Raw genomic sequence first — 22,331 nt, 5'->3', positions numbered from 1 at the left:
TTAGTTGGCAAAGTAATGTCTCTGCTTTTGAATACACTATCTAGGTTGGTCATAACTTTTTTTCCAAGGAATAAGCATCTTTTAATTTCATGGCTGCAGTCATCATCTGCAGTGAATTTGGAGCCCCCCAAAATAAAGTCTGACACTGTTTCCACTATATCCCTGTCTATTTCCCATGAAGTGATGGGACCGGATGCCATGATCTTTGTTTTCTGAATGTTGAGCTTTAAGCCAACTTTTTCAGTCTCCACTTTCACTTTCATCAAGAGGCTTTTTAGTTGCTCTTCACTTTCTGCCATAAGGGTGGTGTCACCTGCATATCTGAGGCTATTGATATTTCTCCCGGCAATCTTGATTCCAGCTTGTGTTTCTTCCAATCCAGCATTTCTCATGATGTACTCTGCATAGAAGTTAAATAAGCAGGGTGACAATATACAGCCTTGACATACTCCTTTTCCTATTTGGAACCAGTCTGTTGTTCCATGTCCAGTTCTAACTGTTCCTTCCTGACCTGCATACAGATTTCTCAAGAGGCAGGTGAGGTGGTCTGGTATTCCCATCTCTTTCAGAATTTTCCACAGCTTATTGTGATCCACACAGTCAAAGGCTTTGGCATAGTCAATAAAGCAGAAATAGATGTTTTTCTGGAACTCTCTTGCTTTTTCCATGATCCAGTGGATGTTGGCAATTTGATCTCTGGTTCCTCTACCTTTACTAAAACCAGGTTGAACATCAGGGAGTTCACGGTTCACGTATTGCTGAAGCCTGGCTTAGAGAATTTTAAGCATTACTTCACTAGCATGTGAGATGAGTGCAATTGTGCAGTAGTTTGAGCATTCTTTGGCACTGCCTTCCTTTGGAATTGGAATGAAAACTGACCTTTTCCAGTCCTGTGGCCACTGCTGAGTTTTCCAAATGTACTGGCATATTGAGTGCAGCACTTTCACAGCATCATCTTTCAGGATTTGAAACAGATCAACTGGAATTCCATCACCTTCACTAGCTTTGTTCGTAGTGATGCTTTCTAAGGCCCACTTGACTTCACATTCAAGGATGTCTGGCTCTAGATTAGTGATCACATCATCATGATTATCTGGGTCGTGAAGATCTTTTTTGTACAGTTCTTTTGTGTATTCTTGCCACCTCTTCTTAATATCTTCTGCTTCTATTAGGTCCAGACCATTTCTGTCCTTTATTGAGCCCATCTTTGCATGAAATGTTCCCTTGGTATCTCTAATTTTCTTGAAGAGATCTCTAGTCTTTCCCATTCTGTTCTTTTCCTCTATTTCTTTGCATTGATTGCTGAAGAAGGCTTTCTTATCTCTTCTTGCTATTCTTTGGAACTCTGCATTCAGATGCTTATATCTTTCCTTTTCTCCTTTGCTTTTCGCCTCTCTTCTTTTCATAGCTATTTGTAAGGCCTCCCCAGACAGCCATTTTGCTTTTTTGCATTTCTTTTCCATGTGGATGGTCTTGATCCCTGTCTCCTGTACAATGTCACGAACCTCATTCCATAGTTCATCAGGCACTCTATCTATCAGATCTAGGCCCTTAAATCTATTTCTCACTTCTACTGTATAATCATAAGGGATTTGATTTAGGTCATACCTGAATGGTCTAGCGGTTTTCCCTACTTTCTTCAATTTGAGTCTGAATTTGGTAATAAGGAGTTCATGATCTGAGCCACAGTCAGCTCCCGGTCTTGTTTTTGTTGACTGTATAGAGCTTCTCCATATTTGGCTGCATAGAATATAATCAGTCTGATTTCGGTGTTGACCATCTGGTGATGTCCATGTGTAGAGTCTTCTCTTGTGTTGTTGGAAGAGGGTGTTTGCTATGACCAGTGCATTTTCTTGGCAAAACACTATTAGTCTTTGCCCTGCTTCATTCCGCATTCCAAGGCCAAATTTGCCTGTTACTCCAGGTGTTTCTTGACTTCCTACTTTTGCATTCCAGTCCCCTGTAATGAAAAGGACATCTTTTTTGGGTGTTAGTTCTAAAAGGTCTTGTAGGTCTTCATAAAACTGTTCAACTTCAGCTTCTTCAGCGTTACTGGTTGGGGCATAGACTTGGATAACTGTGATATTGAAAGGTTTGCCTTGGAGACGAACAGAGATCGTTCTGTTGTTTTTGAGATTGCATCCAAGTACTGCATTTCGGACTCTTTTGTTGACCATGATGGCTACTCCATTTCTTCTGAGGGATTCCTGCCCGCAGTAGTAGATATAATGGTCATCTGAGTTAAATTCACCCATTCCAGTCCATTTTAGTTCGCTGATTCCTAGAATGTCGACGTTCACTCTTGCCATCTCTTGTTTGACCACTTCCAATTTGCCTTGATTCATGGACCTGACATTCCAGGTTCCTATGCAATATTGCTCTTTACAGCATGGGATCTTGCTTCTATCACCAGTCACATCCACAGCTGGGTATTGTTTTTGCTTTGGCTTCATCCCTTCATTCTTTCTGGGGTTATTTCTCTACTGATCTCCAGTAGCATATTGGGCACCTAATGATCTGGGGGGTTCCTCTTTTGGTATCCTATCATTTTGCCTGTTCATACTGTTCATGAACAGTATGAACAGGTCAGCCCAGTGCTGCCTCCTAAACACCTGCCCTCTCCTGGTCCTCAGAGGAGGGTTCACTGAAATTTCTATCATGGTTCTGCCTGTTCTACTGCTGCTAATGCTTCAGTCGTGTCCAGCTCTTCACGACCCTGGGGACTGTAGCCCACCAGGCTCCTCTGTCCATGGGATTCTTCAGTCAAGAACACTAGAGTGGGTTGCCATTTCCTTCTCCAGGGGATCTTCCCAACCCAGATATCAAACCCACATCTCTTATGTCTCCTGCATTGGCAGGAGGGTTCTTTGCCACTAGCACCACCTGGGAAGCCCTGTCCTGTCCTCAGTTTAGTTCAGTTCAGTTGCTCATTCATGTCTGACTCTTTGTGACCCCATGGACTGCAGCACACCACACCAACTCCCGGACTTTACTCAAACTCATGTCCATTGAGTCGGTGATGCCATCCAACCATCTCATCCTCTGTCGTCCCCTTCTCCTCCTGCCTTCAATCTTTCCCAGCATCAGGGTCTTTTCAAATGACTCAGTTCTTCACATCAGGTGGCCCAAGTATTGGAGCTTCAGCTTCAACATCAGTCCTTCCAATGAATATTCAGGACTGATTTCCTTTAGGATGGATTGGTTGGATCTCCTTGCAGTCCAAGGCACTCTCAAGAATCTTCTCCAACACCACAGTTGAAAAGCATCAATTCTTTGGCACTCAGTTTTCTTTATAGTCCAAATATCACATCCATACATGACTACTGAAAAAACCATAGCCTTGACTAGACAGACCTTTGTTGGCAAAGTAATGTCTCTGCTTTTTATTATGCCATCTAGGTTGGTCATAGCTTTTCTTCCAAGGAGTAAACATCTTTTAATTTCATGGCTGCAGTCACCATCTGCAGTGATTTTGGAGCCCCCCAAAATAAAGTCTCTCACTGTTTCCCCATCTATTTGCCATGAAGTGATGGGACCATATGTCATGATCTTCATTTTCTGAATGTTGAGCTTTAGGCCAACTTTCCACTCTCTTCTTTCAATTTCATCAAGAGGCTCTTTAGTTCTTTGCTTTCTGCCACAAGGGTGGTGTCATCTGCATATCTGAGGTTATTGATATTGCTCCTGGCAATCTTGATTCCAGCTTGTGCTTCTTCCAGCCCAGTGTTTCTCATTATGTACTCTGCATGGAAGTTAAATAAGCACGGTGACAATATACAGCCTTGACGTATTCCTTTCCCTATTTGGAACCAGTCTGTTTTTCCATGTCCAGGTCTAACTGTTGCTTCCTGACCTGCATACAGATTTCTCAAGAGGCAGGTCAGGTGATCTGGTATTCCCATCTCTTTAAGAATTTCCCACAGTTTGTGGTGATCCACACAGTCAAAGGCTTTGGTATAGTCATGTCCTGTCCTATTCCAAGTTAATTATGATTGAGGTAGGATGCTCAAACAGCCTTTGCTGCTTGAGGAAGGGGTAGTACTTTGCACCGGACACTATTATTCAGGTCCTTTTGAAGGACCTGAGGGAAGAGAGCTTGACCACTGAGTAGCTGCCCTTCTGGGATTCTGCTGTCCATGTATAGAGCCCATGGAGAAAACATTTCTACCTCTTCAGTTCTCAAATACTGGTTCTCAAGTCATTAGAAGCTGGAAAAAACAAGGAACTGTTTGCCTGCTAGTTCCCAGGTGGTGCTAGTGATAAAGATCCCACCTGCAATGCAGGAGACATAAGAGATGTGCATTCGATCCCTGGATCAGGAAGATTCCCTGGAGGAGGAAATGGCACTCCACTCCAGTATTCTTGCCTGGGGAATCCTATGGACAGAGGAGCCTGGTGGCCTACGGCCCACAGGGTTGCAAAAAGTTGGACATAACTGAGCACGTAGTGTAGTCCTCCTGACTTATGGCCTCCAGAACTGACAGAATAAATTTCTGTTGTTTCAAACCACCAAGTTTGTGGTAATTTGTTAGAGTAGCCATAAAAAACTAATATACCCCAATATTTAGCAGGTTAAAGCAACATTAAACTTTTATTTTTTTGCCCCACCATGCAGCACACAGGATCTTAGTTCTCCAAGCAGGGATTGAACCCATGTCCCTTCATTGGAAGCCCAGAGTCTTAACCACTGGACCACCAGGGAAGTCCACAGGAGCATTTGTTAACTCATAGCTTCCGTGAGTCAGGAATCCAGGCACAGTTTAGCAAGATGACCTTGACTCAAAGTATCACTTATCCCCTTCAACACTAACAGCTTGCTGGGCATTTTGGTGCTAATTAAATTCTTGTAGATTGACCGATTTGCTTAATATATTTAATAAACCAATTTTTCTTCTTCAGGATTCCTTCTGGGCTCACAAAATTGCAAGTACTGTGTAGCTCTCTGTGAGAGGATATTTTAAGGGGATCACCTTAGAATCTCTGAGAGAAAGGCATCACCTTAGATTGTCTGAAAGAAAGGTGTCACGTAAATTTAAAATAATAGTGCTGACAGTTTTTGATAAAAATCACCGAGATCATTTAATTTTTTAATAGCACAAATAGATTGTTTCCTTTCCTTTCTTTTTCAAGGCTAATAACAGTGCCTTTCTAAATGCTTTTCAACCTTCGGCATGGTGAAGCCAAATTCCTGCAAGTTACAAGAGCAAACATTATCTTTTAGGATTTGAAATAGCTCAACTGGAATTCCATCACCTCCACCAGCTTTGTTCGTAGTGATGCTTCCCAAGGCCCACTTGACTTCGTATTCCAGGATGTCTGGCTCTAGGTAGGTGATCACACCATTGTGATTATCTAGGTCATGAAGATCTTTTTTGTATAGTTCTGTGTATTCTTGCCACCTCTTCTTAATATCTTCTGCTTCTGTTAGGTCCATACCATTTCTGTCCTTTATTGTGCCTGTCTTTGCATGAAATGTTCCCTTGGTATCTCTAATTTTCTTGAAGATATCTCTAGACTTTCCCATTCTATTGTTTTCCTCTATTACTTTGCTAACAAAGGTCTGTCTAGTCAAAGCTATGGTTTTTCCAGTCGTCATGTATGGATGTGAGAGTTGGAGTATAAAGAAATCTGAGTGCCGAAGAATTGATGCTTTTGAACTGTGGTGTTGGAGAAGACTCTTGAGAGTGCCTTGGACTGCAAGGAGATCCAACCAATCCATCCTAAAGGAAATCAGTCCTGGATATTCATTGGAAGGACTGATGTTGAAGCTGAAGCTCCAATACTTGGGCCACCTGATGTGAAGAACTGAGTCATTTGAAAAGACCCTGATGCTGGGAAAGACTGAAGACAAGAGAAGAAGGGGACGACAGAGGATGAGATGGTTGGATGGCATCATCACCGACTTGATGGGCATGAGTTTGAGTAAAGTCCGGGAGTTGGTGATAGACAGGGAGGCTTGGCGTGCTGAAGTCCATGGGGTCGCAGAGAGTCGGACACGACTGAGTGACTGAACTGAACAGAACTGATAAGAGCAAATAGCTTTGAGCTCAGACGTACAAGGTGAGTCCTGAGTCCCTTCACCCGCCTTTAGGTGCCGCTGCTCGCCTAAATTGTCAGGTACCCGCTTTACGCAGGCGCATTACCCTCCTTCTGGTGCGCCTGCGCCGCGCTCTGCCAAGTGCGCTTGCGCGTAAGCTTGGCGGGAACAGTGCTGTGGCGGTAGAACGCCGGTCGAGGGATGGCTGTGAGGGAGGCGGCGGCAGGCCTTCCCGGGCCCGGGAGGGACGAAGAGGCGGCGCTGCTCTTCGAGAGCGCCCATTACCGGCACGACTCGCGCTGGCTGCTGCCCGTGTCCCCACGCTGCTGCCTGGCCTGCGCGCTGGAGCTGCTGCCGGAGCCCGGCGTGTCGGTGCGAACTGGGTCCCAGCATTTCCCTCACCAACCAGGCCCTCCCCTCCACGGAGCAGGTCGCCTGAACCTGACTCACCTCCGGGGAAACTAAGCCGGGCCCCCGCCTGGTTAAATCTGGCTCCTACCCAGGCCCGCCCCTCACCCTACCCCGCAGGCCGCCGAGCAGCCTCTTTCATAACGAGGCCCTGACCTTGGCTCTGCGCCTCGTGTAGGCCTACGCTCTCCGCATTAAATCCAGGGCTCTCGGGGGCCCTCCAAGACTCATTGGCACGAGTTCCCAGCTTTCCTTCTGCCCTCCTCTCAGCCGTCCGCCCTTTGCTGACCCTCCCGTTCTCCGGGGTCCAGCCTTCGCTCAGGCTCCCTCCCGCGCAGCCTGTGGGCCGGGCGCACACACCGCAGGGCCTTATTCCCTTCAGCTCTCTGAGGGAAATGTGAGGCGGGGGCGCCTTGGGCTCTGTGGCAGCAGGAACCACGAGTGGATGTTATGGGCAGGCGGGAGTGGGGTGAGGGGAAGACCTTTCTGAAAGGCAGAGCCGGCTGGAGCGTGACATTCCCGCTCCCTCAATGTCTGCCCACTTGTCCTGTGAGTTTTTTGTCCATGGACACCTCCAAGTAGAGTTCGGGAGATAACTTGTTTTTCAGATTCTCAGGAGGGGAATTCTTACCATGGGGTGGGTGGGGAATCCGCTAGATCAGCGGTCCTCAAGGTTTTGCCCTGGGGATACCGTTCCACTTTTTAAAAGTATTGAGGACCCCAGAGAGCTTTTGTTTATTTACTGTGTTGAAAGTAACAAAGTTTAAGATACTCATTTAAAAATAATAGTAAATCCATTACATATTAATGCAATTCTTTTTATTTTGACAAAAAAAATGGGTAACATCCCATTTACCATTTTGATTCTTTTAAATGTACAGTTCTGTGGCATACATGATTTTCAAAATGAAAATACTTTCAAAACAGCAGATAATGGAAGGAATGTCTGTTTCACATTTTTGCAAATTTTGTTAACATCTGATTTAATAGAGGATGGCTGGATTTCTGCATTTTATCTGTTGTGACATATCTCCTTGGAAAAACTCTACTGTACACTCAGTAGAATAACTGAAAAAGTCAAATAGCATCTTAGTATTATATGGAAATAATTTTCGTCTTGTGGATCCTACGAAAGGATTTTGGGCACGCTCTGGGTCCAAAGACTACACTCTTGAGAACCGCTGGACTAGCTGATAACATCTGTAATATCACTGAGGCTAAAGTTTTGAGACTGCCATTCTTGGACAGTGAGAGATACAGAGATGAATAAGATAGTGAGGTATGGGAGAAAATAAGAGAACACATTTTTGGGAATTTAGAAGCTGGACATGTTTATGGTAAGTGCTGTTTGGTGGGATAAGGAGTGAAATTAAGGAAGTTTTTTTTTAAGAGGAGGAAGCATTTGAATTACACTTGAAATGATGGGTGATATTTGGGCCAGAGGAAATGGGGGAGCTTTTTCCAGGAGGTGGGATTAGCAAGGATGAGTTTGGGGAGGTCATTAGAATGTGTCTGAAGGGCAGTTGAGGGAGGTGATATTGGAGAGCCAGGGTTGAGATCAGTTCCCGTAAGAGTTTGAATCCAGGCTAAGGCTTGGATCTAGCAGGTGAAGGAATGTCATTGAAATTTTTTGAATAACTCATTGAGGTCACTAGCTTAATGAATCATGTGGGAGGAACTGGTGAAGTTCAAGAACGAGAGACTTGTAATAGCACAGGTTAGAGGCAATAAAAGACGCAATTCACCTTTTATTGAACGTACTTGTCTTAGCTTCAGTTTTCACCAACTGAAGGGGTAATGTAGTCAGTGGTACCTATGTTCATGTTCTATCCTCAGTACACCCTTTTTTTGATCTATCTTTTGTTACTATCTTGGACACTTTGCACAGCTGCTACCCAGTTCCCTGTATAGGGAGGCAAATTGAGTGTGAAGATTTATCTCTGCAATGAATGGAAGGATGCATTTTTCTCTACCTACTTCAGTGAGACTTATGAAGGGTCCCCAGTATCATTCTCATAGACTGTGGAAAGAGCCTTGGACAAGACCTGGTTAGATACTTAGATTTGAGTCCTTGGCAAAGTCTCTGACCCTCAGTTTTCTCATCTCCAAAACAGCAATAGTAGCACCTTTTCCTGCTTACTTTACCAACTCAATTAGGCTTAAATGAGCTAGTGGACAAAAGAGTGATTTGTGAACAGTAAAGTACTCTGTAAATATAGTGTATTAGAAACCTTAGTTCTTGTATCATCCTTTGAACGTGTGGATTCCTGTGTGTAAATGATGCCTCTTCATACTCCATAGTTCAGATGATCCCACTGGTGTAATCTTGTAATTATATTTGGAAATTATACTTGTTTGGGTTCAGAACAACTGAGACTTGGTTGCTATTGAATATTTTCTTCATCTGCCCCAAGTTGGTGCGCAAGAAGCACGTGCTGTCCGGCTTCCGAGATGCTCTCATGAAGCATGCCTCCCTGGTTGTGCAGCTGGTGGCTCAGGATCAGAAAGTCTGTATCCACTTCGTAAGCATGCTTTTCGGTGAGACTGAAAAGGAAACCTGGAGTGAATTTTGCCTGTATACCTTGTACATTTGTTTTTGGGGTCTTGGAGAAATGGTCTTGGAACGATAGTTTCCACTGTTTGCAATGTAAAAGTTTAACTTACTAACAAATTCTTTTGTTATAATGGTGAAGAAATGGTCCCCTTCCTAAGATACACGATGCATTGTATGGTAACTGGCTTTACTATAGCTCAGGTGTTATTAAAAGTGTGAAGGTGGATGTGTTCTTTTAAAAAGTCTAGACTGTCTGGTCTTTGAACAGGATTAATAGTCAGATCTGGAGTCTGCTGATATGACTGTGACCTTGATTGAGTGACTTCTTTTCTGTACCTTTAGTTTCTTCATGTATAAAATAAGATGAATTAAGAAGTCCATCCTCTTAATACAGTTATAGTGTCCTAGGGAATGAGCCCTTTCAAGGAGGAAGGGAGCCAACTCAAATTGAATGCTTTTCTCTGCTAGAGGCTTTTCAGGCTTTCAACTGCCAAATATTCTTTTAAGGGAGAGAGAATGATCCCCAAGGCTCAGGCAGGCCTTAGCTAACAGCTGGTAGAACTGGGATTTTACCCCAGGTCTGTTACAGACTCCAGAACACACAGTTTTTATACTGTGCCACACTGACTATTTTTATCCTTTTAAAGCCAGAGTGCTGTTATTGAAAATCTGGGGGTTGGTGCTGAGGATAGAATTTAGCTGGGACATTGCTTAAAGCTGCTATTAGTCTTAGAATTCATAGTGTGCCTTTCTGGATTTGTTTCTCTTTTAACTGTTAACCATCCCCCTCTTCCTTCTGCTCCAAGGACTGTTATGTAATGTAGAGGATGGGAGCATAACAGACCTCTGTATTGAAGGTAAGATAAAACTCTGTGTTCTCAGCATTTGAAGCTGGGAATATTACCCTGAATTGCTGCTCTGACTATTTGAGACCTGGATGAAATGTTCCATTTTACAGACAGATAAAGAAAACTCCGTTTTTAATAATTAATTCTGCATTTTTTTTCTTGGCACCTACTCTGTGTCAAGTACTGTATTCGATACTAGTGATACTAGTGATATATCTGACATAATTCCTGCCATGTTAGAGTTTACAATCTGGAGGAGAGGTTGGCTGGTAAATAGTAACGGCTGATAAGTGCTATTACAAAGACATGTACAAACTCTGCTTTTTTACATTAGTGTTGGGTGATTGGTAGTTGTCTGCACATAGATGGTATTTAAAGCTGTGGAAGTGTCTGAATTTATCTGTAAGATTCAAGAAGAAGGAAGACAAGAGCATTGGGATGAAAGGATTCTTGCAGAAAGAACAAGAACTGTATCAGGAGTCTAGTGAGGAAACACAAACCACTCAAGTTATTTGAACAGAAAATAGAACTTTAAAGAATTATTAACTAGGTAACTAAAGGCAAAAAGAGAACCCAAGTTTTCACCAAGGTAGCAATTTCTGAAAACAGCTGCCACCCCTGGGACTAGGGAAGCAAAGGGAGAGGTTGAAATTATTAAAACTTACAAGTTTGGAGGAAGGACCCCATATATGAAACTCAGACCGCTGAGGAGAGGGATGCTGCTTGGCTGCTGCTGGGTCCATGACGATACAGCTATAGAGTTAGCAGCTGTAACTGCTAGCAGTTGTAACAAATAAGTCAATATGATCTGTGTGTACTTTTGACTATCTCTCAGTATAGAGAATGTGGATAAACAAATGTCTCACTTGAAGTTCCGACCACTGGCATGGGTGGGGAGGTCTCCCTTTGCCATTTTCCTCAAGGCTGCCCTGTTGTTATTATTTAGTCGCTAAGTCATGTCTGACTCTTTGCAACCCCATGGGCTGTAGCCTGCCAGGCTCCTCTGTCCATGGGATTATCGAGGCAAGAATACTGGAGTGGGGTGCCATTTCCTCCTCCAGGGGATCATCCTGACCCAGGGATTGAACCCATGTCTCTTGTTTGGCAGGTAGATTCTTTACCAGTGAAAGTAAAATTTGCTCAGTTGTGTCTGACTCTGTGACCCCATGGACGATACACTCCCTGGAATTCTCCAGGCCAGAATGCTGGAATGGGTAGCCTTTCCTTTCTCCAGGGGATCTTCCCAACCCAGGGATCAAACCCAGGTCTCCCACATTGCAGGCGGATTCTTTACCAGCTGAGCCACAAGGGAAGTCCCAAGGCTTCCCAAGGCCACTCTAGAGTGGAGCTGTCATCCTAAAGCCATCTGCTTCTGGTAGATGCCAGCATAGCTTGGAATCCTCTGGAAACTTCATGAGGTGGTGAGCACTAGATGGAGATTGCAAAGCTAGAGGGAGAAGGACTTGCTCCTTCCTCACTGTTTGCTGTTTACTTCCTGCCTTCTTTCTGTTTCTGTCAGTGTTGTTCTAGAATGCTTCTTTACTCTGGGAGTAATAGAGTCTTCCCTCAGCAGCAGCCAAATCTAGTTCGCCGCTTCCCCCACACTTGCAGAGCAAGCCTCTTCTCCACTCCTCATCAAAGACACCAGCAGAAGCACACAAATGATTGTATAGAAGGATAGGTTTGGGGTTGAGTGATAATATTGTCAGTTATCAGCACAAGAATTAACTCGTAACTCTTTTTTAGTATATGAAGTAGCAAATTCTAAGGAAGGAAAAAAGTGGAAATAATATAATGATAGTAGTTTTCAACCTTGGTTTCACAATAGACTTACTTGGGAAACTTAAAAAATATCCAAATGCTTAGACTCTTTCTCTAGAAATTCTAATTTAATTGATCTGGGATGGAATTGAGCAGTAGTTTTTATTTTTTTTAAAGCTTCCTAGATTATTGTAATGTATTGCCTTGTTTTGAACCATTGATGATAAAACGGTTAAGAATGGAGGAGATAGAAAAGACTAATGCCAGTTAACACAAGCAGATGACTTTGATTAGAAGTCTGGGCCTGGGGTTGTCTTCTGGTAAGTAATGCTATTGTGTCTGTTCAGTCCTTATCCAGCTTACGACTCAGCTGAAATTGGAGCAGACCATTCATTGCCTGCTGGATGAATGTCACAAAGAGGTCAGTAAGTATCCGTGGGTTCTTGAGTACCTCTTGGAATCCTCAGATGTCAGAGCTGGGTCAGCCCTTCTTTGGATAGACTGGAAGATTGAATCTGGAGAGGAAAAGGGACTTGCCTGAGGTCACTGAGTCAGTGGCAGAGCCAGAGCCGGGGCCTGGATCTTCTGCTCCAGTGCTCTTTGCAACTTCCTCCTTTTCACTTTTAGTCTCCCAAAGGCTACCTCCATGTTGGTGAAGTCCATTTTCTGGCATAATCATCCCATGGCCATTCTCTATATCCTCCTAAATATGAACAGATTTCCTTCAAAAATTTATTAAGGAAATATGTTCACTATGTCTTGGCTTAGTATTTTTGTTTGGTTTAAGTTGTATACAATATTTTGTACTGAAGGCATTTGTTTTTATCAGCATCTAAAGTAAGCACTGAATAGTTATATTTAACCTGCTTTCTTCAATATAGTCAAAAATATCAGTTAAATGAGCAGCTTTTGCATTGTGTTTAAGATATAGGAATAATATCAGAATAATTTTTTTTGCAAGAGAAAGACAGATGTTTATTTAGCACCATTAAGAGCAACATTTAATTAAAAAGTTAAATTATGTCATTATAATTATTTTGCATGTGATTAATGTATAAGATTATATTTATAAATTTATATTTATAAATATCAACACATCATTGTAGTGATGCCCCTTTATATACTGTAGGCACTGTGTTGGTGCTTCACATGCAATATCTCATTCAATCTTCTCAGCAACCCAGTAAAGTTGGTACTAATTCCCATCAGAAGAGTTAAGAATCTTTCTTAAGGTGCTATAGCTAGTCAATAGAAAAGGTGAAATAAATACTATTGACTCTCCCTGAAAAGCATCAAGCATGCATGCATGCTCAGTTGCTTCAGTCATGTCTGACTCTGCAACCCTATGGACTATAGCCCATCAGGCTCCTCTGTCCATGGGATTCTCCAGGCAAGAATCCTGGAGTGGGTTGCCATGCCTTCCTCCAAGGGTCTTTCCAACCCAGGGATCAAACTCAAGTCTCCTGTGCATTGCAGGCGGCTTCTTTACCCCTGAGCCACTAGGGAAGCCCCAAGCATCAAGCATAGTACCTGACAAATAGAATGTTCAGTAATAGTAGCTATAATAATGATAATAATAATTTTTTGCAATGAACTAGAATTCCATTTTTATGATGTGTCTAACTTTCACCCCTCCAGTTTCTGGCTCTATAGGGGGCAAAATAGGCTAATTTTAATTTAGTTTAACAAACACGTACTGAGCTATGTACTGAGGATTCTAAGAGAAATCTGATTTGGTCCCTTTCCTCTGGGGTTTCCCAGTCCAATAGGGGCAGTTGATACTTAGCTAAAGAGGCTGGCTACTAACTGTTGTGAGAGACACAGGCAGTACAGGCTTTGGTGTGGATAGGGCAAGGTGAACTTTGGTGGGAGATGTTTTCATCCTAACTTATAGAAAGGAATGTGTTCACTTTCTCTAGCTGTGTAGCATGCCCTGCATGCGAGGCAGCCTGGCCACCCTGACCCTTCTTGGCAAGTTGGTAGATGCTGTCCCTGCTCTGGCAGACAAACTTGTGATGGAACATGGTGAGTGACCTCTGGGGAAGAGCTCCTTCTACACTTTCAAGAGCTGCTTTGATCACACTTTCATCTGGGAGGTCCATTCACTGTGTACACCTGGAAAGACATTACTTTCCTTCTACAGGCTTCAGTTTCCTCATCTGCAAAATATGCTTTATATTGGCTAATTGGGGAAAAAAAGTATTGCTCAACTCTGGTCTTGGGCTGTTTCTATTCATTATTTTTACACAAAATAATTAATTATCTACTATGAGTCTTTCAGATGGGAGGAGGAATTAATTCTGGAATATAGAAGCGCTTTCTATCAGTAAAAGGAAATAAGTTACCTCATAGAAGATTTATCCAAGGGTAGATCACTTCTCTATGCCTTGGTTTTCTCTTTTAGGTTCCCAGAAATCATGTATTGTGAGGGATTATAGGGGACTGCCATGACTGCCCCACTCAGGGCAGTAGTTTGGAGTGTCATCTAGCAGTTGACACTGTGAGGTTCCCTTGATCCCTTGGTTGTTTTCTGGATAGGTGACCTGATGGAGCATCTGCTGAGAGGTCTAGTGTACCCCAGTGAGGGGGTGCAGGCTTCTGTCTGCTACCTTTATGGGAAGCTGTACTCCTCCCCAGTTGCTGCCGAGATGCTTTTGGGCCATTTCCGGGAGAAGCTGTGTCCTCTCTTCCTTTCCACCATGGATGGTGCCCAGACAAAGGAGCTACAGATCAACTGCCTGGGTAAGATGTGGGACTGGAGAGAAAAGAGAAAGCTTTTGAGATTTTTTTTTTAGGATTTGAGATGCAGACTCATTAGCGGTGGGGAGGCTTGCTGCTTTGCACGGGGTAGAAGTCATGGATTTGGGAGATAAGAGGCACAGACTGTGAAAGATGCCTCATGTTGGTGTGGTATCTTAAGAACGTCAGCTTTGGAAGGAGCAGAGGAGGAAAAGTGGGACAGCAGTTTTTTTGCCTCTGGTCTTTACTGCCTGCCCTGGTGCATCCTGCACTTGCTGCCAAATTAATCTTCATACTGCAGAGCTTGTGTCCCGTCAGTTTCCTCTTTGGAAAATCATCTATGGCTTCCTTTGGCCTCCAGGGTGAAGTCCAAGTTTCTCTTGTTATTTGAGGTTCAATGTACCCTTTCAGCCTCTCCTGTTAACTTCCTTACATAAATACACAAAATTTATCAAATGCTTTTGAGCCCGGAGCTTTCGTATTTTGGATAGAGCAAATGGGCACTGTGGTGATTGGGTGCAGACCTGTTTCAAAGCAGGGGCTACAGGGAAAAGCATAGTCTGGGCAACAACAATTTATTTTCACAGTTTGGGCCAAGAGCTCTGTTTTGAGTAGCTCAGCAATACATAGAGAGTGTTCATTCTGAACCAGGACCCGTTCTGGGTTTGTACAGATGATTAAACCCATGCTCTAATCTGAAAATTCATAGTCCATTGTGGAGGGCAGATGTGGACAATTAGAATTAATTGTGGTGTGCGCTATCATGGAGATTGCAAAGAAAAAGGTGGGATTCTATTCAACGTAGTACTCGAAGTCCTAGCCAGAATAATTAGGCAAGAAAAAGAAATAAAAGGCAGAAATAAAGGAAGGAAGTAGTAAAATTGTCTCTGTTTTCAGATGATATTACCTTATAGATAGAAACCCCTAAAAACTACACTGAAAGAAAAGTGAAGTTGCTCAGTTGTGTGTGATTCTTTGTGACCCCATGGACTGTAGCCTACGAGGCTCCTCTGACCATGGGATTTTCCCGGCAAGAGTACTGGAGTGGGTTGCCATTTCTTCCTCCAGGAGATCTTCCCAACCCAGGGATTGAACTCGGGTCTCCCGCATTGTAGGCAGACAGTTTACCGTCTGAATCACCAGGGAAGTCCAAGAAACTACACTAAAAACTGTTAAAACTAATAAATGAATTTAGTAAAATTGTAGGATACAAAATCAGTTGAATTTCTATATGGTAGCAGCAAACTATCTCAAAAATAAGTTAAGAAAACAGTCCCATCTACAGTAGTGTTAAAAATAATAAAATGCTTAGGAATATCTATGGAGAGATGAAGAAACTTCTGGCAGATGTCTGAGGAGCCACCTTGGGCGTGTCCTTGCACCCATGCTGCTCTTGCCTCACTTCCCCACCCCTTTGTTTTCTAGGTTTGCTAAAGCAGCTGTTGAAGTATGACCTCTTTGTGTCCATGCTCATGAACAAGTCTGCGCTGGTGGAAAGTGCTGAGAGTGTTGAGGGGCCACCAGGAGAGACCCCACTGCCTTTGGTGCTGAAAAAGGTAGTTGTCCTGTGACTCCTGGTCTCTGACCCAGGAACCTGAATCTCCTGGGGCTTTTTCCTTATCCTTCTACCTAGGATTTCCTAAGTACTTTCTCACTGGCCAAAACAACATGCTGTTGGAAGACTCAACGTTGGTTTTCTTTCAGTCATGAATTTTTGTGTTTGTATCCTCCCCTTTACATCTGGGTTGTCTGAGAATGGAGAATACACGCAGAATACACGCAGCTGTGGAAACAAAGCCACCTCAGTTGTTTTGGGGATTATTCAAGCTTCTCAGCTTGGTACATGGAGCCCTCTTTCTCTGGACCCAGCTTATCCCTTCAGCCTTACTTGCCTCTCTTCTACTCCACAGCCCAGCACTCCAGCCAGATGCAACTTCTCCCTGGTCCTGTATATGCTAGGACCTCCTGTCTCTGTGCCTGGGCAGATGCTCTTCCCCTTTGCCTTTAAAGCCTTTCCCCTCTCCTTGGTCTGATTCAGCTTTCAAGGCCCATAGAGCTCCCCTGTCCCCTGGCTCCTTTAGGTAGAATGTGCCCTCTTCACAGTGCTTACCTCACCATGTTGTGGTTGATCAATTGGGAGCTTCTTTAGAGCAGGACCTGAGTCTGACTGTCTCTGTCCACAGTGCTCAGCACAGGGCTTGGCAGAGCTGCTTATCCTCAGCTGATACCAGGGATGTCACTCATTGACTAGACTGTGGGACTCCTTCTGCAGAAAGGAGAAGGTACCTTGGTTAGAAACAGGAAAGGGACAGTTAGGATTAGGTAAGGTAGGAATCAAAAAACCAGAGCAAACTGCCCCTCCTAACCTCCCTGGGACGCCCCTGGAATGGTCCACGCAGGGCCCTTGAGCTCTCAAGAGCAAGTCTTGTGTCTTTGAACCACGAAATCTCATAGTGGGTTAATTTCTGTGTTCACTTAATTGCTGCTGTCCTGGAGTCCTTGGTGGTGTCTAGTTAGAATGTTGCTCCTGGACTTAGCAGGAGTGCACCAAGGCAGCATGAGAGTGGCGGGGACGGAGACTGGAGAGCACCTCCCTAGGGAGAGAGAGCTTTGTGGAGACAGGAATCTTGGTTTAGAGCTCCTGTCCTCCATCCATACATGGAGACTGTTCCTCTCTTGGCCATTTCTGATGATTAGTGTTTTATTTACTACAAGAATCAGCAAGTCTGGAACTTGGTGAGGTGAGCAGGCACTTGCCTTAGGTGGAAAACTTAAGGGGGTGCTAAAAACTCAGCAATCAAAAAAAAAGAGTAAGAAAACCTCAGCAATCAAGATAAATAGTATTTTAATGCAGAATTTTAAAAAATCAAAGTTAATGCAAAAAATTAATGAACAAAATATCAAAATTTTAAATAAGGACTGGTCTATATTTGTCTACTTCCATTCTTCCTTTTTTTTTTTTTTTTTTTGGTCAGTCTAATCCCAACACAATAAGGAATATACATTTTAAGCCAAGAATCATTGCTTTGCTTAATGGTTAAATATCATTTTTCTAAGGCTTAAATACTGTAACAGCTCTCAAACTGGGAGACATTTTACCATTAATGGTATGTCATAGTTTAATTATAGCTCTTCTTTCTTAGTGGTACATAAAATAATGGTTTGCCTTTTATCACTAGGCATGACTGAAATACATGTCATTTCCTATATAAAATAGAACAAGATAAAGATTAATATCTAGAAACTCCTTTACATGCAAATGGAAAGGCTGTTTATGTATCCATTTTTAAGTCTAACATAACTGAGATGGGTTTAAGTTTGTAGTCCTCAAGAAATGTACAGCTTGGTCCTTTTCCTCTGAAGCTCTAAAATCATGCACTGTCTCCTCTGTCTTGTGCTATGTTTTGCTTGTCATTTCCCCCCAGAAGGCCAGTTTCTTCTATACTTAAAATCTCTGGTTGCATTTAACTCTTTCCTTGATTTCTGAGTGTTGTTCAATTCTGTCACTCAGTCATATCCGACTCTCTGCGACCCCATGGAAAGTGTTTTAGGGACTCCTAATAGCTATGGTGTCTAGTAGGAGTTTGGATGTTATTCAGAGTTCAATGGAAATTCATTGAAATATTTAAATTAGAGGAGTAACCTGATTTAAAATTTTGATGAGGGAGGCATCTCAGTTGTGGAAAGACTCCTAGATTTGGATGTGGCTGACCTGAGATGGTGACTGCAGCCATGAAATTAAAAGACGCTTACTCCTTGGAAGAAAAGTTATGACCAAACTAGATAGCATATTCAAAAGCAGAGACATTACTTTGCCGACTAAGGTCCGTCTAGTCAAGGCTATGGTTTTTCCTGTGGTCATGTATGGATGTGAGAGTTGGACTGTGAAGAAGGCTGAGCGCCGAAGACTTGATGCTTTTGAACTGTGGTGTTGGAGAAGACTCTTGAGAGTCCCTTGGACTGCAAGGAAATCCAACCAGTCCATTCTGAAGGAGATCAGCCCTGGGATTTCTTTGGAAGGAATGATGCTAAAGCTGAAACTCCAATACTTTGGCCACCTCATGAGAAGAGTTGACTCATTGGAAAAGACTCTGATGCTGGGAGGGATTGAGGGCAGGAGGAGAAGGGGACGACCGAGGATGAGATGGCTAGATGGCATCACGGACTCGATGGATGTGAGTCTGAGTGAACTCTGGGAGATGGTGATGGACAGGGAGGCCTGGCATGCTACGATTCATGGGGTCACAAAGAGTCGGACATGACTGAGCGACTGAATTGGACTGAACTGACCTGAGTGTCTGCCTGAGCTTTGCCACTTACGAGCTGTGTGGCCTGGCATAGGTAACTTAACTTTAATGAGCTTTCGTTCCTTCCTCTGTGTGTTAAGGGTCCCCAAGACCACTCTAGGTTCAGTGACTCACTGGGAAGACTCACAGGATTCAGTGTACAGTTATATCTACAGCCGTGATCTATTACAGCAAAAGAATACCAAGCAAAATCAGCAAAGGGAAAGGTGTATGGGATGAGGTCTGGGGAAAACCAGGCACAAGCTTCCGAGAGTCCTCTCCTAGTGGGGTCACACCAGATGCACTGTATTCCTCCAGCAATGAACTGTGACAGCATATATGAAATGTTTAGCAGGAAAGCTCTTTAGAGTCTCAGTGCCCAAAGTTTTAATTGGGAGCTATCTGATTATGTAGGTATCCTCTGCCTAGCACGTACCAAAATCCCAGATTCCCAGAAAGAAAGCAGATGTGCAGCATAAACTGCATTGCTTGAACAAATGATTTAGTCACAGTGAGCAACTCTTATCAGTTCTGGGGGAATTGGGAACCCTCTTAAAATTCAGCTTCCCAGACTCAGTGAGTGACCAACCTTGCAGACAGGACTTTCTAAGGGTACAGTCTCAGGTCTGCAGTATTAACTCTTTTCTGCACACTCTGTTAAGTGGGGCTAATAGTAGAACCTTGCCTTGTCACATCCCAGGCTTGTTTCAAACATCAAAACTGGACAAGGACTGTGAAAATACTTTTATCAATGAAGGCCAGAGCATTCTTGGGGACAGGTTTAGTGTTCTTGGAATGCCACTGTGTTCTTTTGTTCTGTTTCACGCCTGCTGCTTTTCATAGACTCTTCCATAATCCACAGCTGCTCTCCTTAAGTATCATGATTACACCTGGTGCCAGTAGTGTGGGAGAGATTCAGAGACAATCAGGCTCTTGACCTGAGGCACCCAGGTGCCTCCCCCTGGTCCTGTCTGTGTTGTGACTGGCACATTTTGCTACCTGTTTTTCCAGCTTCTTCTCTCCAGAGATGAGACTCTGCAGGTGGCCAGTGCCCAATGTATAACTGCAATATTAGTCCACTCACCAGCGAAGCACGCCCTGGCCTTCATCCACGCTGACATCCCAGGTGGGAATCCCCTTCTAACTTTCTCCTCTGAGAACCCCAGAATTCTGACTGGAGATTTTTATGTAGCAGCGGCAGCAGCAGTTCTATTGGGATTCTTTGTTATGCATACTGAAGGGACTGGCTGGCGTCATATTCATTATATATGACAGAGTCTAGGAAATACAGCTCAGGAAATCTGAATCCTCTTTCGACAGATTTCTAACTGACCTTGAACAATTTGTTACTGACTTTTAGACCAGTCTAGGAATAAACCATCTAGAAATAAACATCTAGTGTGGGGTAGTAGAAAGACCTGTAGAAAAAAAGGAATTAATGTGTCTTGAAAGTTTGTGATGAGCCAGGAAATATGCCCTGAGGTGCAGTGTAAATGTTGCCACATTCAGGTCCTCATCTTTGCTATTTTATAAATAAGGAAATTGAACCAGAGAAGGGAAAGGGTGAGACTGAAGTCGTGAAGTCGTGTCCGACTCTTTGCGACCCCATGGACTGCAGCCTACCAGGCTCCTCCGTCCGTGGGATTCTCCAGGCAAGAATACTGGAGTGGGTTGCCATTTCCTTCTCCAGGAGATCTTCCCTACCCAGGGATCGAACCCGGGTCTCCCGCATTACAGGCAGATGCTTTACTGTCTGAGCCACCAGGGAAGTCAGAGAAGGGAAACGGCTGGTTTAAATCGACAAGGCTCAGCATTGGCAGAGAAGGGATACAAAATCAAGGCTCTCTGGCTCTAAAACCTCTTTTCTCTGCATCATGTTGCTGCCCATCCTGAGAATTAGGGGACCTAGGTTCTAGTCCCTTTGACCTAGGTTCTAGTCCCTTTTCTACCACCAGCTTTCTCTCTCTGGACCTCAGTTTCCCCATCTGTAGAAAGAAGAAGTTAGAAAATAAGCCAGAGGGCATTTTCCAGGTTTATCTGTGAATTAATGATCATGTCTTAGGGCGAGGGTGTATGAACAGATGAAGTGACAGGTATGAGATGCTTAATATATCTAAACCCTAGTGTTAGTTCAGGGAGCTTTATCACACAGTTTTCATATTGCTTCCTCCCTCTCTCCCTGGCCAGAATTCCTCTTTGAGCATCTTTCCTCTTCCAGTGAAGTGCTCGTCTGGTCCTGCTACAACTGTTTGATACTCCTGGTGGAAGAGCCACTCTTCTTTTCCAAGTGCCACACGGTGTATGGTTGGTACTATGGGTCCTGCACTAGCTCTGGCTCTGGTGGACAGCACCTTGAAGTTAAGTGGCAGCAGCAGTGATGGGTGGGCTGGCCTATACTTTGGAGGAATGTGCTGGTCTGGTCATTTCCATCAGCCCCAACTTGTCACCAGATTCCACAGGCAAGCAGTGATATCCAAACAGTTCTGCTCTCCGTTAGTTGGCGGAAGTATATGTTTAGCGAGAAAAAGACACTCCTATCAGCCACGAGATGAATTCCTGTTGTACCTCAAGAACAACCTTACTCAGCCTTGGAGCACTCTTTTCCTGTGCCCCAGAAATCTCCCCATCTAATTAGTCCCCCAACTTTGATTTAACCTTTCAAAGTTTTTAAAAACTATCCCTTCTTCTTTCATGGTAATACCTTCCTTGTCTGGGACTTTTTATATCACATCTAGATTTTTAGACTGGGCACATTCAATTATTCATATTCTGTGTTCCTATGCTATGCCAGGCATCAGGCTGGGAGCTAGAGATTTAGAGATACATATAACGTGGTCCCTGTCCTCTGGAAGGGGAGGGAGATATAAACAAGGTGGTTAGGGTTATACTCCAGAGGATGGACAAGAGGTGGAGGAGCCCAGGGGAGGCCCATAGCTCTGCCTGAGTGGACCAGAGAAGGCTTCCTGGAGAGTGGAGGTCTGAGCTGATTCTTTGAGGAGAAATGGGAGTGTATGTAGTAGAGAAGGTATAGTAGCCCGGCCAGTAGGCATTGACGAAATATCTCAAATGCCAGGGCCTGTGCTGTGGGTTGTGCTGGGTTTGGGGAGACAGAGGTGAATCAGACAAGGGCCTGCCCTCAAAGATCTCACAGCCCCGGCCCATCAGCTCAACCTGTCAGGACTGTTCCAGGAGGGCTGCCAGCAACTGTGTGCTGTCCAGAGCCTCTCCCCTCTCTTGGGAAGGCAGAAAGGAGACTACTGGACACTGATCCCTGGCCTCTGCCGTGTCATTTTGAGGTAGGGATCGAGTCGTTGGTGAGGAGCCTACAGGGAAGCCTGAGGATGAACAACACCGAGCTGCACAAGCAGGGCCTGCTGCTTTTTGCTGAGATCCTGACTCGGTGAGCTAAGTGGTGGAGCATCAAGCCTGCAGGGGCCAGACTGGAGAAGCAAAGAACTGGAGGTATTTATTCCTGGTGGGGTCAGTGATGGGAGTCCACATGCTTATTCTTCATTTACAATTTCTCAGGCAGCCAGAAGAGATCAAGCTGTTCACAAGCTCAGCCATGTGCAGAGATGCTGGCCGTGCCCTCCTGGAGGCAGTGAGCAGCCCCGTGCTGGAGGTGGCTGCTGAGGCACTGAAGGCCATTTCTGCCTTTCTGAGGTGAGAGACCCAGACAGACTGAACTTTCCACCTCG

At 44.1% G+C, this 22,331-nt stretch overlaps 1 protein-coding gene across 1 annotated transcript in view; it reads left to right on the top strand.

The window, feature by feature from the left end:
* Positions 1 to 6,238: 6,238 nt before the first annotated feature.
* MEI1 (meiotic double-stranded break formation protein 1) overlaps positions 6,239 to 22,331 on the top strand; it is a 55,544-nt gene continuing 39,451 nt past the window's right edge. The window contains exons 1-12 of the mRNA XM_040233364.1: positions 6,239 to 6,420; positions 6,566 to 6,619; positions 8,811 to 8,983; positions 9,806 to 9,856; positions 11,956 to 12,029; positions 13,528 to 13,633; positions 14,147 to 14,350; positions 15,773 to 15,903; positions 19,645 to 19,759; positions 20,821 to 20,937; positions 21,934 to 22,033; positions 22,162 to 22,296. Of these exons, the coding sequence (XP_040089298.1) occupies positions 6,239 to 6,420; positions 6,566 to 6,619; positions 8,811 to 8,983; positions 9,806 to 9,856; positions 11,956 to 12,029; positions 13,528 to 13,633; positions 14,147 to 14,350; positions 15,773 to 15,903; positions 19,645 to 19,759; positions 20,821 to 20,937; positions 21,934 to 22,033; positions 22,162 to 22,296 (1,442 nt within the window). The remainder of the gene's footprint in view (positions 6,421 to 6,565; positions 6,620 to 8,810; positions 8,984 to 9,805; positions 9,857 to 11,955; positions 12,030 to 13,527; positions 13,634 to 14,146; positions 14,351 to 15,772; positions 15,904 to 19,644; positions 19,760 to 20,820; positions 20,938 to 21,933; positions 22,034 to 22,161; positions 22,297 to 22,331) is intronic.

This window comes from Oryx dammah, unplaced genomic scaffold (genome assembly GCF_014754425.2).
Source record: "Oryx dammah isolate SB20612 unplaced genomic scaffold, SCBI_Odam_1.1 HiC_scaffold_29, whole genome shotgun sequence".
NCBI lineage: Eukaryota > Metazoa > Chordata > Mammalia > Artiodactyla > Bovidae > Oryx > Oryx dammah.
Note: the sequence above shows the minus strand (reverse complement) of the source record. Positions and strands in the feature narration are given on the sequence as shown.